This window comes from Carettochelys insculpta, chromosome 15 (assembly GCF_033958435.1).
Source record: "Carettochelys insculpta isolate YL-2023 chromosome 15, ASM3395843v1, whole genome shotgun sequence".
Classification (NCBI taxonomy): domain Eukaryota; kingdom Metazoa; phylum Chordata; order Testudines; family Carettochelyidae; genus Carettochelys; species Carettochelys insculpta.
The window spans coordinates 15,491,769-15,503,871 of NC_134151.1; the positions used below are offsets into that span (position 1 = coordinate 15,491,769).

General features: G+C 43.8%; 2 protein-coding genes across 15 annotated transcripts in view; one reads left to right on the top strand and one right to left on the bottom strand.

Annotated features, from left to right (window-relative positions):
* The window catches only part of ARHGEF37 (Rho guanine nucleotide exchange factor 37), a 76,705-nt gene that overhangs the window by 46,460 nt on the left and 18,142 nt on the right, over positions 1 to 12,103 (bottom strand). For 8 of the 14 annotated variants that reach the window (XM_075009582.1, XM_075009581.1, XM_075009577.1 and 5 more), the window contains exons 2-3: positions 3,337 to 3,586; positions 2,995 to 3,128 (exon numbers count right to left, since the gene is read on the bottom strand). The exons of 5 other annotated variants lie outside the window; for them this stretch is intronic. The gene's annotated coding sequence lies outside the window, so the exon portion shown is untranslated. The remainder of the gene's footprint in view (positions 1 to 2,994; positions 3,129 to 3,336; positions 3,587 to 12,103) is intronic. One more of the 14 variants, XM_075009578.1, reaches the window with a different exon arrangement.
* Positions 7,840 to 11,352, top strand: LOC142021246 (uncharacterized). The gene has a single exon (XM_075009832.1). It carries the CDS (start codon positions 8,203 to 8,205, stop codon positions 11,065 to 11,067), a length of 2,865 nt encoding a protein of 954 aa, XP_074865933.1. The 5' UTR covers positions 7,840 to 8,202; the 3' UTR covers positions 11,068 to 11,352.

Below are 12,103 nucleotides of genomic sequence, written 5' to 3' on the forward strand. Positions count from 1 at the left end.
CGATGACCCCTCATAGCAAATATCTTCAACAGCAAGGAATGGGACACTAGATAGAGAGGAATCTGCATCACAACAGAGAATTCTTTCCCAGGTGTCCAGGCCGGGGGTGCCAAGGGCAGCACACAAGCTGATTTCCATCAGCACATAAGCTGGGAGCTCAGCCCCATTCCTCCTCCCCCATGGAGCTGGGAGCTTGCTCGAAGCCATGCCACCTGTGAATTAACAAAAGACCAGCTGACTCTACCAACCACCACCTACACAGTAAAGCTCTGCATTTTAATTGGTTAATGAAGCTGTTGTAAGTAGGACTATTATTGCCTTTGAAAACTATCACTGGCACTCGGGACGGTATTTAGAAGTCAGCAGGTGAAATGCTGGCACTCTGCCTCGGAAAGGTTGGTCTAGGTGGTGGTTCTCACATTTGGGAAGGAATTTGCCCCTGGGTTAATGGTTAGCAGAGACATTGGGTTGGGGTGTCACATTCCTCTGCAGCACTGGGCAAGAGCTACTTCCAGGTTTAAACTATCTTAAATGGTGACTTCTCTGTAACTTGAAGTCTTTTTTTAAACCATGCTTTGAGGACTTCAGTAACTCAGCAAGAGATTAGTGGTCATTCTGATGACCCAGACATTTGCTGCCTAGCAACTAACAGCCTTGCACAGCCAACCATCTGCAGGAAACCAACCAGTTTAACCAGCCGGAGAGCAAGGGAGCTCAGCTGGAAAGCAGGTGACAAAGGTTTCCTGGAAACCAGGACAAAGGACTGGAGAGTAGCCAGAGGTGGGGGTGAAGATGAGGCAGTGGAAGTAGTGTCGGGGGGTGGTGAACTGGGGACTTGGGAGTTCAGAACAAGCTTGCTGGGCTCTGGATCTGACCAGGCTGGACTGGTTGTAATGTCCTGCTGGCTGTGCTATCAAAGAACTTTCTATGCTGTGCCCTAGACAACTAATAAATCCTTTTAGTTTTACAACTCTGGGTGAGAGTCATTTCTGATTGAGGACTGTGGAAGGCAGTGTGTGTTTTGGGGGCCAGGGGGTGCTTTTCTCTCCTTTGGGAGTCTGTGTGGAAGGGTTTTTCAGGTGGCCTCTCTGCAGGGAGTTCACGGCATGAAGCAGAGGTGCTAAAGGCTCCATGGTTAATCCAGGAGGCACAGAAGTAGGGTTACCTTAATCGTGTGCCCTGAGGAGGTTATCACCCTGTCCAGGCTCCTGCCTGCCAGGGATTGATTCACAGCTGTTCAAGAACCCCCAACTCTGTTGATTCACCATCATGGATCCACTTAGAGTTTCTGGAAATAGCTTGATACTTTGGCTTTATAGAGAAGCAAACCTTGTGTTTTCACAGCATCTCCCAGGTTTTGTGACCCATCTTCTTGATCGGTGTGAGATGTAAAATGTCCACAAAGAACATTTAACACTGATTTTCTTTCCTAAACTGCTGCTGTGAGGTGAACATCAGCCACAGTGTTGTGGCCCAGGGAGCAGAACAACAACACAGGGCAGATTTTGTTGATAAATACTGCAGGTGATGCTTCAGCTTGTGGAGTGTGCTGCAGGGAAACCATTTAACTACATAATTAGTCAGTTAAACCATTTCTCACAATTCTGCTTGCACTGCAAGCCTGTAGTAAAGGGCCGACGGATTTCGGTGGCACCAGGCTGTGCTGCTCACTGACTTGTCCTGTGTTCCAGTCCACCATTGTTTTAATACCCAGTTGCTTATTTTCCTTGAAATAAGCTTCACTGCTAACCAGAAGAGAGTTTCTCTCTGTGCTGTTTCCTGTTGCCTTTCAAAGCATAGACACTGTGAACTAACAAAGACAAGTATCTTACAGGCCCTTGAATGTTGACACTAATGTCCTTATGGCCTGGGAAAGCAAGGCCTGCTGCTTGGAAAAACAGCACCTAACCTAGAGTAAAATAATAGGGAGGTTAAGTTCTCGTTAGGATTTGTCCCATATTTTTATGTTACAGCTCCAGCTATTTTCCCCCCGAGCCAGCACCTCAGGGGTTTGTCTCAATGGCACAGTGCTATATGCCCACTTGAGTCAGTTTGCATCTGAAAAGCCACAGGCCAATAATGCCAAAGTTTTGATTTTCTTCATTGTTATTAGTGACAGAGAAAGCCGTGTTAGTCTGTATTCTATCAAAACAAAAAGCAGTCAAGTAGCACTTTAAAGACTAGCAAAATAATGTATTAGGTGATGAGCTTTCATAGGACAGACCCACTTCTTCAGATCAGCAGAAAGCTCATCACCTAATAAATTATTTTGCTAGTCTTTAAAGTGCTACTTGACTGCTTTTTTGTTTTCATTGATATTAGTTTGACTGAAGATCTAAATTCACATTCTCCTCTTTAGTTACCATACTGGGGCCATAGTGAATGCAATGAGAGGTGAGTTTTTTCACACTGTGAGAAAACCTGGTATGAAGTCCTGCTGTGGTCCCTAATGAAGGGGCAATTCGTACTGACTATCCCAAAACAAAAAGCAGTCAAGTAGCACTTTAAAGACTAGCAAAATAATTTATTAGGTGAGCTTTCATGGGACAGACCCCTATACCAAAGGCTTGCAGTATTTGCCTTTGGTTTCATGGTGCAGGCCAGATACTTGAATGGTGAAAGCTTCATTGGCTCCTTTGAAAGGGTGATTTACCCTATAGCAGGATCTGGCCACAGCTGACTTTACCCTGTTATAGTCTCAGGGAGGTAGCCAGGTTAGTCCGTATCTTCACAAAACAAAACAAAAGCAGTCTTGCAGCACGTTAAAGACTAACAATAACTAACTAATAAATAATATTTCTAGTCTTTAAGGTGCTACAGAAAGGCTTTTTTTTCTTTTATCCTGTTAGGTGAGAGATGCACAAGGGAGACTTGCAAAGGAAAAAAATGAGAAAATTGGTATTTTAAAACAGTTTTCAGAATTATTTGCAACTTTTAAGAAATGTGCTAATAACACTTACAGAAACATAAGTTCAAAGCATTGACCAAACCTACCAGTTTCTCTCCCTGAATTATTTAATGCTAGTGAAGTTTCTTCTATGACCTATATGCATTTCTGTCACTGTAATTGTCTTCTATGGCCTCTGTGTTCTGTCACTGTAATTGTCATACATAGATCTGAATGCTTACTGCAAATATAGGAAAAAAAAGAGCATTTATGTCACATGATCCAACCTTCCACCTCCAATCATATAGGCATAGTTCCAATCATATTGGTCAAATGGCAGATCAGGAAAGATATTACTATAATCCTGCTTGGTGGGTACACCAAGCTCAGAAGAAGTGACCCCAGAAATTAGGTTTCTGTTATGATGTCCTTAGGCCACATTCTCTTACCTTCCAAGAAAGCACTAGCTCTGCATTCGCAGGCTCTATCCTTGAACATTTTCCAAGATATGCACAATCCAAGCAGCTCCAACATTTTGGCCCCTTCTCCTATAGGGCAAAAGGACCCCTGAGGAGTCCAAGACAGTGTAAAGAACTGATTTCAGGTGTCTCCTTGTGTACTGATGAATTCTGAACATTGGTTTCTTCTGCCTCGAATCCTGAGCTTTTTCCTTTTCTGCCTCCTTGTCAGCCAAACACCCTGCACTTGTGAGAAGTGTGATGAAGATTTAGAATTATTTAAAATCACTTGTTTCAACAGAAAAGTAGTTCAATGCTCTGTTCTTTCATTACCACACAGCATGCAGGTAGGCAACTCTGTCAGGTGACTAATGAGTAATTGGATTTTCCCTATAGGCGTAGAGATTTGGGAAGGAAATCAGAATCCATCTGTGACCTAGGGGTGATCTGGTCACTGTCAGGCTTTGGACCTGGCCCTGAATACCTGTAATCATAGTGACCTGATAGAAAATCTATTGAACAAATTTGTCAGGGATCAATGCCCATGGGATCTAAACCCAGTGCAGAGAATCAGACAAGTACTATAATGCCAGAGAAGGAACTCAGAAAAGGGAACTCTGCAGTTGGTGGGGCAGACAGCTGTAAAAACAGTCTCGCTTTGTACATGGTTAAGAAATTCACTGAAAAAAAATTGTTGGGCTTAGTGCTAAAACTAACAGAAAAGTGTCCCCTGCACAAGATTGCCACCACAGCTGGCAGAGATTGGCTGTAGTGTCCTTTCACCACAAGTGCTCGTGCCTCCTGGTCGGTGGTCAGGCACGTCCAAGGTGAGGTTGCTCTGACACTGTTTGCTCAGCGACCAGGAGGAGGGTTTGTCAAAATGGGCTAAGCTCTCCAGCCTGCGTTTAGGAACTTCCATAAGCGGCCTGCTATTGAGCAGCTGGCAGCTTCCACTGAAGCCAAGTGGTAGCTGCAGAGGTGCTGAGCACCCAGAATAGCAGACCACTTTGTTAGGTGTCTAAAAACAGATTTAGAAGTCCAAACTACTTTTGAAAGTCTCCAGAGCTGATGCATGACACTGTTCGCAAGCACTGACATTCATATAAAGCCCCACTCTGAAGGAACCTTTCAAGCTTGGTCTGAGAAGTGCTAGAGCATTGTAGCTTACAGCCTTTCAGTCTGTCACTCTGACCCTGGAGCTGCACCGGGGAACCATGCATTGCAAACACTGCTCATAGAAAGACACAGAACATGGCTCTGTGCATCAAGGGGGAAATCAATGTGATGGTGATATTCACCTAACTGTGGCAACAATAAAAATGAGAATAACTTTCTTTGTTTGAATAGTAACAGAGAGGTAGCTGTGTTAGTCTGAACTTCAACAAAACAAAGCAGCAGAAATGTAGCACTTTAAAGACTAACAACATGATTTATTCGGTGATGAGCTTCCACAGGACATACCCACTTCTTCAGAAGTCTGTCCCACGAAAGCTCATCACCAAATAAATCATTATGTTCGTCTTTAAAGTGCTACAGTTCTGCTGCTTTTCTTTAGCTAGCCCTTCCCAGTCACAGCTCTTCAAATGCTAATGAAGGGAGGCTCACAACAGCCTCTTGAGAAGTGGGAGGAAAAATCCTAACAGCATCTCCCAGGCCAGGGTTTTTAGATATCTGTAAGCATCAGCTCTCAACTGGCAAGAAAAGTGTCTCCGCTCAGTTGAGAGGAGCAGACCCCAAGCCGTAAGTGCATTGATGGCTATAACTGAAAAGGCTCAGTCAAATTGGATCTAGCTGCAAAAGACACATTTTCAAAGTGACATGAACTGCAACTTTGCCTCTTCAATTATTTGTCTGGAATTTGCTGTTCCAGTCTGGGGCCATCTTGGGGTCAAAGTCCCCAACTCCTTACCCCAGAAAAGCACCCACATGCATAACACTTCTCAAGAGTTCAGCCAGAGCAAGGACAGGATTAGCACAAAGTGTAGTGCATTGCACATGTGAGGTCTCCTGAGAACTTCTCATGTCTCAGAGCAGTGTTCCTGAGCACTGATCTTCAGGGAATGTGGGTAGGGATGAAAGGCACTTAACTTAGTCCTTGTCCTAAAGCTAGACACTACATCACGAGTCTGCACGGCTCTAAGGTGGGTGCAGTTTTTGCAATCACCACTTTTCATGAAGTCCTCAGTCTATAATCCTCAGGGGACTACCAAACATCCAGTCTGGCTGCTTTAGTTTTTTCTCTATGGTGGCAAAGACATTTACAGAAAAAGGCCTGAGAGTTCTTTGCTTCTTCTTAAGTGCCCTGAGTACAGAAATATATTTCTCCTTGTAATGGCAGCTTCCTGTTTGGAGACAGAGATATGCTGGGTAAGTAGAAAGTCAGAGCAATTCAGTGATGTAATAGAAGAACCCACAGAGACTCTTCACAGCCCCAGAAATTCACGGACAGCAGGGAGTGAGAGACAAGCTGATGCACCTGAACTCACATTCTCAACTGATTATAAACAAGCTGTCCTGTAGCACCTTAAAGACTACCTAATAAATAAATGTGTCAGTCTTTAAGTTGCTACAGGATGGCTTGCTGTTTGTGAAGCTACAGGTTAACACTCTGAATTGATTATAAACCATTCAACACAATCAAATGAATTGAATTGGGCTTGTTTAGGTTAGACAGGAGAAGAATGAGAGGGAACGTGATAGCAGTTTTCACATGCCCATAAGAGTGTTACAAGGAGGAAGCAGAAAAATTGTTCTCCTTGGCCTCTGAGGATAGGACAAGGAGCACTGGGCTTAAACCGCAGCAAGGGAGGTTTAGGTTGGACATTAGGAAAAACTTCCCAACTGTCAGGGTGGCTAAACACTGGAATAAATTGCCTAGGGAGGTTGTGGAATCTCCATCACTGAGCAGATTAAACACCTATCAGAGATGGTCTAGGCACTCTAGATGGTTCTCGGTCCTGCCGTGAGGGCAGAGGATTGGACTTAATGACTTCTCAAGGTCCCTTCCAGTTCTAGTGTTATATGAATCTATGAAAATACAATAGGCCAGATTCTTACCTTTTATAAAGGGATGAAACTCCACGGAGTCAATGAAGCAGTGCCCATTTACACCAACAGTGAATATGGCCCAACATCTTGACCCCACCACTTTTATCTAGTCTGTTGCCAGAGAAATAGAGACCTGATGGCAAGATGAGCATCAATTAGATTACATACACGTGGCACAGGACATGAGCATGGGCTCCATTCTGCATTGTGTGTGGACACATTGGCCGCATCTACACGTGCACGCTACTTCGAAGTAGCGGTGCCAACTTCGAAATAGCGCCCGTCACGGCTACACGTGTTGGGCGCTATTTCGAAGTTGAAATCGATGTTAGGTGGCGAGACGTCGAAGTCGCTAACCTCATGAGGGGATGGGAATAGCGCCCTACTTCGAAGTTGAACGTCAAAGTAGGGCACGTGTAGACGATCTGCATCCTGCAACATCGAAATAGCGGGGTCCGCCATGGCGGCCATCAGCTGAGGGGTTGAGAGACGCTCTCTCTCCAGCCGCTGCGGGGCTCTATGGTCATCATGTGCAGCAGCCCTTAGCCCAGGGCTTCTGGCTGCTGCTGCTGCAGCTGGGGATCCATGCTGCATGCACAGGGTCTGCAACCAGTTGTCGGCTCTGTGGATCTTGTGTTGTTTAGTGCAACTGTGTCTGGGAGGGGCCCTTTAAGGGAGCGGCTTGCTGTTGAGTCCGCCCTGTGACCCTGTCTGCAGCTGTTCCTGGCACCCTTATTTCGATGTGTGCTACTTTGGCGTGTAGACGTTCCCTCGCAGTGCCTATTTCGATGTGGTGCTGCCCAACGTCGAAGTTGAACGTTGACGTTGCCAGCCCTGGAGGACGTGTAGACGTTAAATAAGCTATTTCGATGTAGCGTGCACATGTAGACGTAGCCACTGTCAGGAGCAGGCCAGCTCATTATTGGGCATCACTACCATAGTCCATCATCCAGCTAGTGGAAGGGTCCATAATCATTAAAGTAGGAACCAGAAGAGGGTGGCAGCAACCTGGGTGCAGGCACAGGAGGGAAAGCTGGCTAGCACTTAGCCTGGGTGTGGGAAAGTTCAAATACGGTAACCCTATAAAACTAACTTCATCCTCTGTATAAGTGAAAAAAATCTCATTTACTCAAAAATAAAAAACACTCCCAGCTTTCTGTCTGCTATCTGGAAAGACAATCATTGAAGTCTGTCTTTCAAAGGAAGCTACAGAATGCATAAACTCACATGTACAACCTCCCAATTATCTTCCATGGCTGAGACAAAAACAAACCAGAGAAGCAAATAGGCCTATTAATAGACCAACTTTTCACCCATGGTCTCATTCTTGCAGGTGCAGCATTTCCACAGTTATCTGCACTCCCAGTTCAGGATGCTAAGATTTCTGCAGGTATGTCCTCTGATTTACAGGTGCAACTGGGCTCTTAAACATCTGAGTGACAGTATTGCAAAATAAAGGCCTGGTAAAAAATCTGAATGAAAATCACAGCCCTTTTCTGCACATTGTGCACATGCGGTAGTGTTTTATGCAGGCCCTAACAGGTGTTCTCAGCCCCACTGCACCTTTCTTTGAAAATTTGTCCCTTCATTTTTAATGCTTCGGTAGGATGAGACTTTAGGCAACTCCAGCTCTTCTGAAAACAGAGACCTCAATATTTGTTAATAGTGATATGCAACTTGAGAGTTTTCTCTTCCTCATTTGGAGACTTTTCCTGATTACACAAGAGCACTATTTTCATTTTCCTGTCTCTCCTAACTCAAGTGACTCTTCTTGGTGTTGAACCAAAGACGTGCTCATGAGTTAGAAAGATGTTTTCCCTGCAGCTTTTCTCTGCCTTGATTTTCTTCAGCCAGTCCCAAGGAGTGGTCCCTTACTCACTGCAGAACTGTGTGATCCATAAGAACTGGAGCAAAAGCATGAAGGTGCTGTGCTATCACCAGAACTTGTTTGGAGTCCCAGATCATCTTCCATGGAATGTAAGCAACTTAGATCTGTCTGAGAATCAGATTGCAACCCTGAGGCAGAGCGACTTCAGGAAACTGAGTCTGTTGCAAGTCTTGAATGTTTCTCAGAACCAAATTCATCTAATTGAAGATGGCACTTTTACTCACACAAGCAGCCTAGAGCTCTTGAACCTCACTTCAAACCAGCTGAGAGTTCTTTCCAGCAAAATGTTTGAAGGGCTGGGGAACCTTACAGTCTTGCTACTTGGGGAAAATAATATTGACAGGATCGAGCCAGCTGCCTTCACCCATCTGATGAAGTTAAAGGTAATTGATTTAACATCAAACAAGTTACAGTCTCTGAAAGCTTTGGATGTTGTATTTAGGGTTAAATCTTTGGAAGAGCTGCATGTAAAAGAGAACCAAATATCAAATTTCACAACCAAAGATATTGTTGATGTGCCCAAGGGGTTTCATAAACTGGATATGTCCCATAATCCAGTTTCTTCCATTGACATTGCAACTCATGCTTTGTATAGACTTCTTTCACTGAATTTATCTTTCTCTGGCATCCATTATCGCATTACATGGATTATGCAAGACCCTTGTTTCCTGAAAGGGTTAAAGAGATTATATTTAGGAGGAATAGTAATGACACCACTACAGATATCAGCTGTGGTCCAAAAACTGAATTGCTCTTTGCTAGAGGAGATCCACCTAAATGAATTGAACTTGACCAGTTCTGACAATCTCATAGAAAAAGTATGCCTTTGGCACCGAAATGTCAAGACTCTTAATTTACAAGGCAACAAATTTGAAAGCATTAAAGGAATTGTCCTTGAAAACTGCACTCATCTACAGCATTTGAACCTGGCACACAACAGATTAAAAGTGGTACCATATATATCTTTTCAGGCCCTGCAATCTTTACAGCATCTTTCCTTGGCAAACAATAAGTTCTCTGCCGTACCAAATGCAACTTCGAACATGATGTCACTGAAAAGTCTGGATCTCAGCTTTAACCAAATTAGGGAAATTGTCCCAAATGACTTTGCCAATCTGCTGAACCTGGAGCACCTCACACTAACTGGAAACAGAATCACTTGGATCAGCTCAGATTTGTTTACAGATTTACACAATTTGTTGGAATTAAACTTGGGAATGAACCTGCTCTTGGAAATCTCACAACCTTTTCCAGGTAGTTTACGGAAGCTAAGAAAAATGGGACTAAATAGAAACAAGATGAGCTCCATCAAGAAAGGAACTTTTAAGAATCTGATTTCTCTGCGGTTTCTCAACCTGGTGGATAACCAAATCAGCATAATAGAACCTGGAGCCTTTAAAGGCCTGACCCACCTGCAGGCACTATTTCTTAGCACAAATAAGATCACCAAGGAGACTTTCCAGAAAGACACTTTCCATGGACTAAGTTCATTGGTGGACCTTCAGCTTTTTGAAAACTACATCTCCTATGAGACGTCTGGAAAACTTGACAACCCTCCCTTCATTTTCCTGAAGACCCTAAAATACCTCTCTCTGAACAGCCAGCGTCAGGCAGGGCTTCAGCATTTCCCATCTAACTTCTTGCAAGGGCTGGAGTCAATAGTGAAAATCCATGCAGGCAATCTGGGCATAACTAACTTGGACCCAGCCACCTTTAGTTACACCCCTACCCTCAAAGAACTGGATCTGAGCAGCAATCCCCTCAACCCCATTAGCCCAGCTCTGTTCCAGCCTGTACCAAAGCTTACGCAGTTACATCTCAGTAAAATAGGGCTGCAGTCCCTTGATTTTGTTCTCCACATAAACTTTTCTGAGCTGCTCCTACTCAGGGCATTTGGAAACCAACTCAATGTAATCAATGCTAAGCACATAAGAGCTTTACCTTCCCTCACTTTCTTGGATCTCAGAGATAATCCTTTCACTTGTTCTTGTGATAACCAAAACTTCCTCCGTTGGTCTCTTCATGACTTAAAAACTCAAGTGCTCTATTTCTACCAGTACACTTGTGCTTTCCCACTTGCCAGCAAAGGAGTGAAACTGTGGGCCTTCAACACCTGCTCCTGCACAGTTGACTATGGGTTTATCCTGTTTATCACCAATACAACCACAGTTATTTCGCTGATGGTAATCTGCATCTGTTTTCGCTGGAGGTGGCAGGGGATTTATGCTTACCACCTGCTACTTGCCTATATTCATGACAAGAGGTACAAAAGGATGGAGCAACATAAAAAATATGAGTATGACGCATTTGTCTCCTACAACATGCATGACAAGGAGTGGGTGGTCAACGCGCTGCTTCCCACACTGGAAGACAAGTACCGCTGGAGGTTGTGCCTGCACCACCGTGACTTTGAACCAGGGAAGTGCATTCTGAAGAACATTGTGGACAACATCTATGCCAGCAGAAAGATCATTTGTGTCATAACGCACCACTACCTGGAAAGTGAGTGGTGCTCTAAGGAGATCCAGTTAGCCAGCTTTCGCCTTTTTGATGAACACAAAGATGTCCTGGTCCTGATTTTCTTGGAACATATTCCCAATCAAAGTCTATCACCTTATCACAGAATGAGAAGGCTGGTGAAGAAGAAAACATACCTCATATGGCCCCAGAAGGAGGAGGCGATTCCCCTGTTTTGGCATAAACTCAACATGGCCTTGAAGACAGGTGATGGGAAAGAGGATGAAGATCCTATTTTGTCTGGGCTCATTCCAGATGAAGATCAGTAGAGACAGTGGCCTCTGGTGAATCTCTGTCTGCCCGTGACATTTCTGGTGGGTCCATCTCTGCAATTTCTAGGTATCAGCATGGACATTAAAGACATTAATGTCCAATATTTGAAAATATTTGGCTTCTCCTGATTGCAGGGGAGTGTGACAGTGGCACTTTCATTACAAAGAGATCAGTACTAAAACCACATGAACATTACACCATTTGTCATCTTTGACAACAGGCACAACAGAGAAGCCAAAAATGGAATGCGCCTTGGAGGTTGAATTCCCCTCACCCCTCCAAGCCAAAGGAGGCTAGTAGGTGGAGCTAATGACCACACGTGTGAAGCTTGCATTGATACTATGCATTCAGTACTTGTCCTGTGGCTAAACAAAAGCCTTGAGTCTGCAGGGCCATCAAGCTTAATTTGCTGGCATTTGTTAATTGGGGTTTAATGCATTTTAAAATGGAAAGAAAGAAAGAAGGAAAGAAAGAAAGAAAGAAAGAGAACCTAGTAGCTTTAGGTAAATTTCTATTTTTTATTTACTTTAACCTTTATGACAAGAGATTGATCCAGTGTCAATCAGGACAGGGAGAAAATGTTCACATTACATCCTACTCTAGATTGACTGGTTTGTAATTTTTAATGAAATAATTATACTGGTAGAACCCCTAGAGTGGATGCAGTTAAAACAGTATAAACATGCTTGTACAATCATTAAACAAATTGCTACGAATAAATTACTAAAAATCACTGGGAGAGGGGGTATGCCGATAAGACCAAGGTCCCCAAAAGGGGTACATGTTTAAGTGTGTGTGTGTTTGTGTGTGATTGGTGTCATTAAAATGGTACAGCTTTTGTGCGTACATATGGTTTAAATTCAGTAAAGTAAAGTAAATGCACATGCTTAATGTTCAGCAATTGTTCAGAGACTATGGTGATGAGCGAGATGTGAGAACCATACAGACTAGAAAAGAAGCATGTGACTAGCCCCACTGAGCTAGGGTGAGATTTTTCAACAAAGCTGTTTCACTGGAAAATGCCAATGTGTT

What these genes read in the sequence shown, in the direction of transcription:
- LOC142021246 (XM_075009832.1), top strand. Translation starts at nt 8,203, where the DNA reads ATGTTTTCCCTGCAGCTTTTCTCTGCCTTGATTTTCTTCAGCCAGTCC.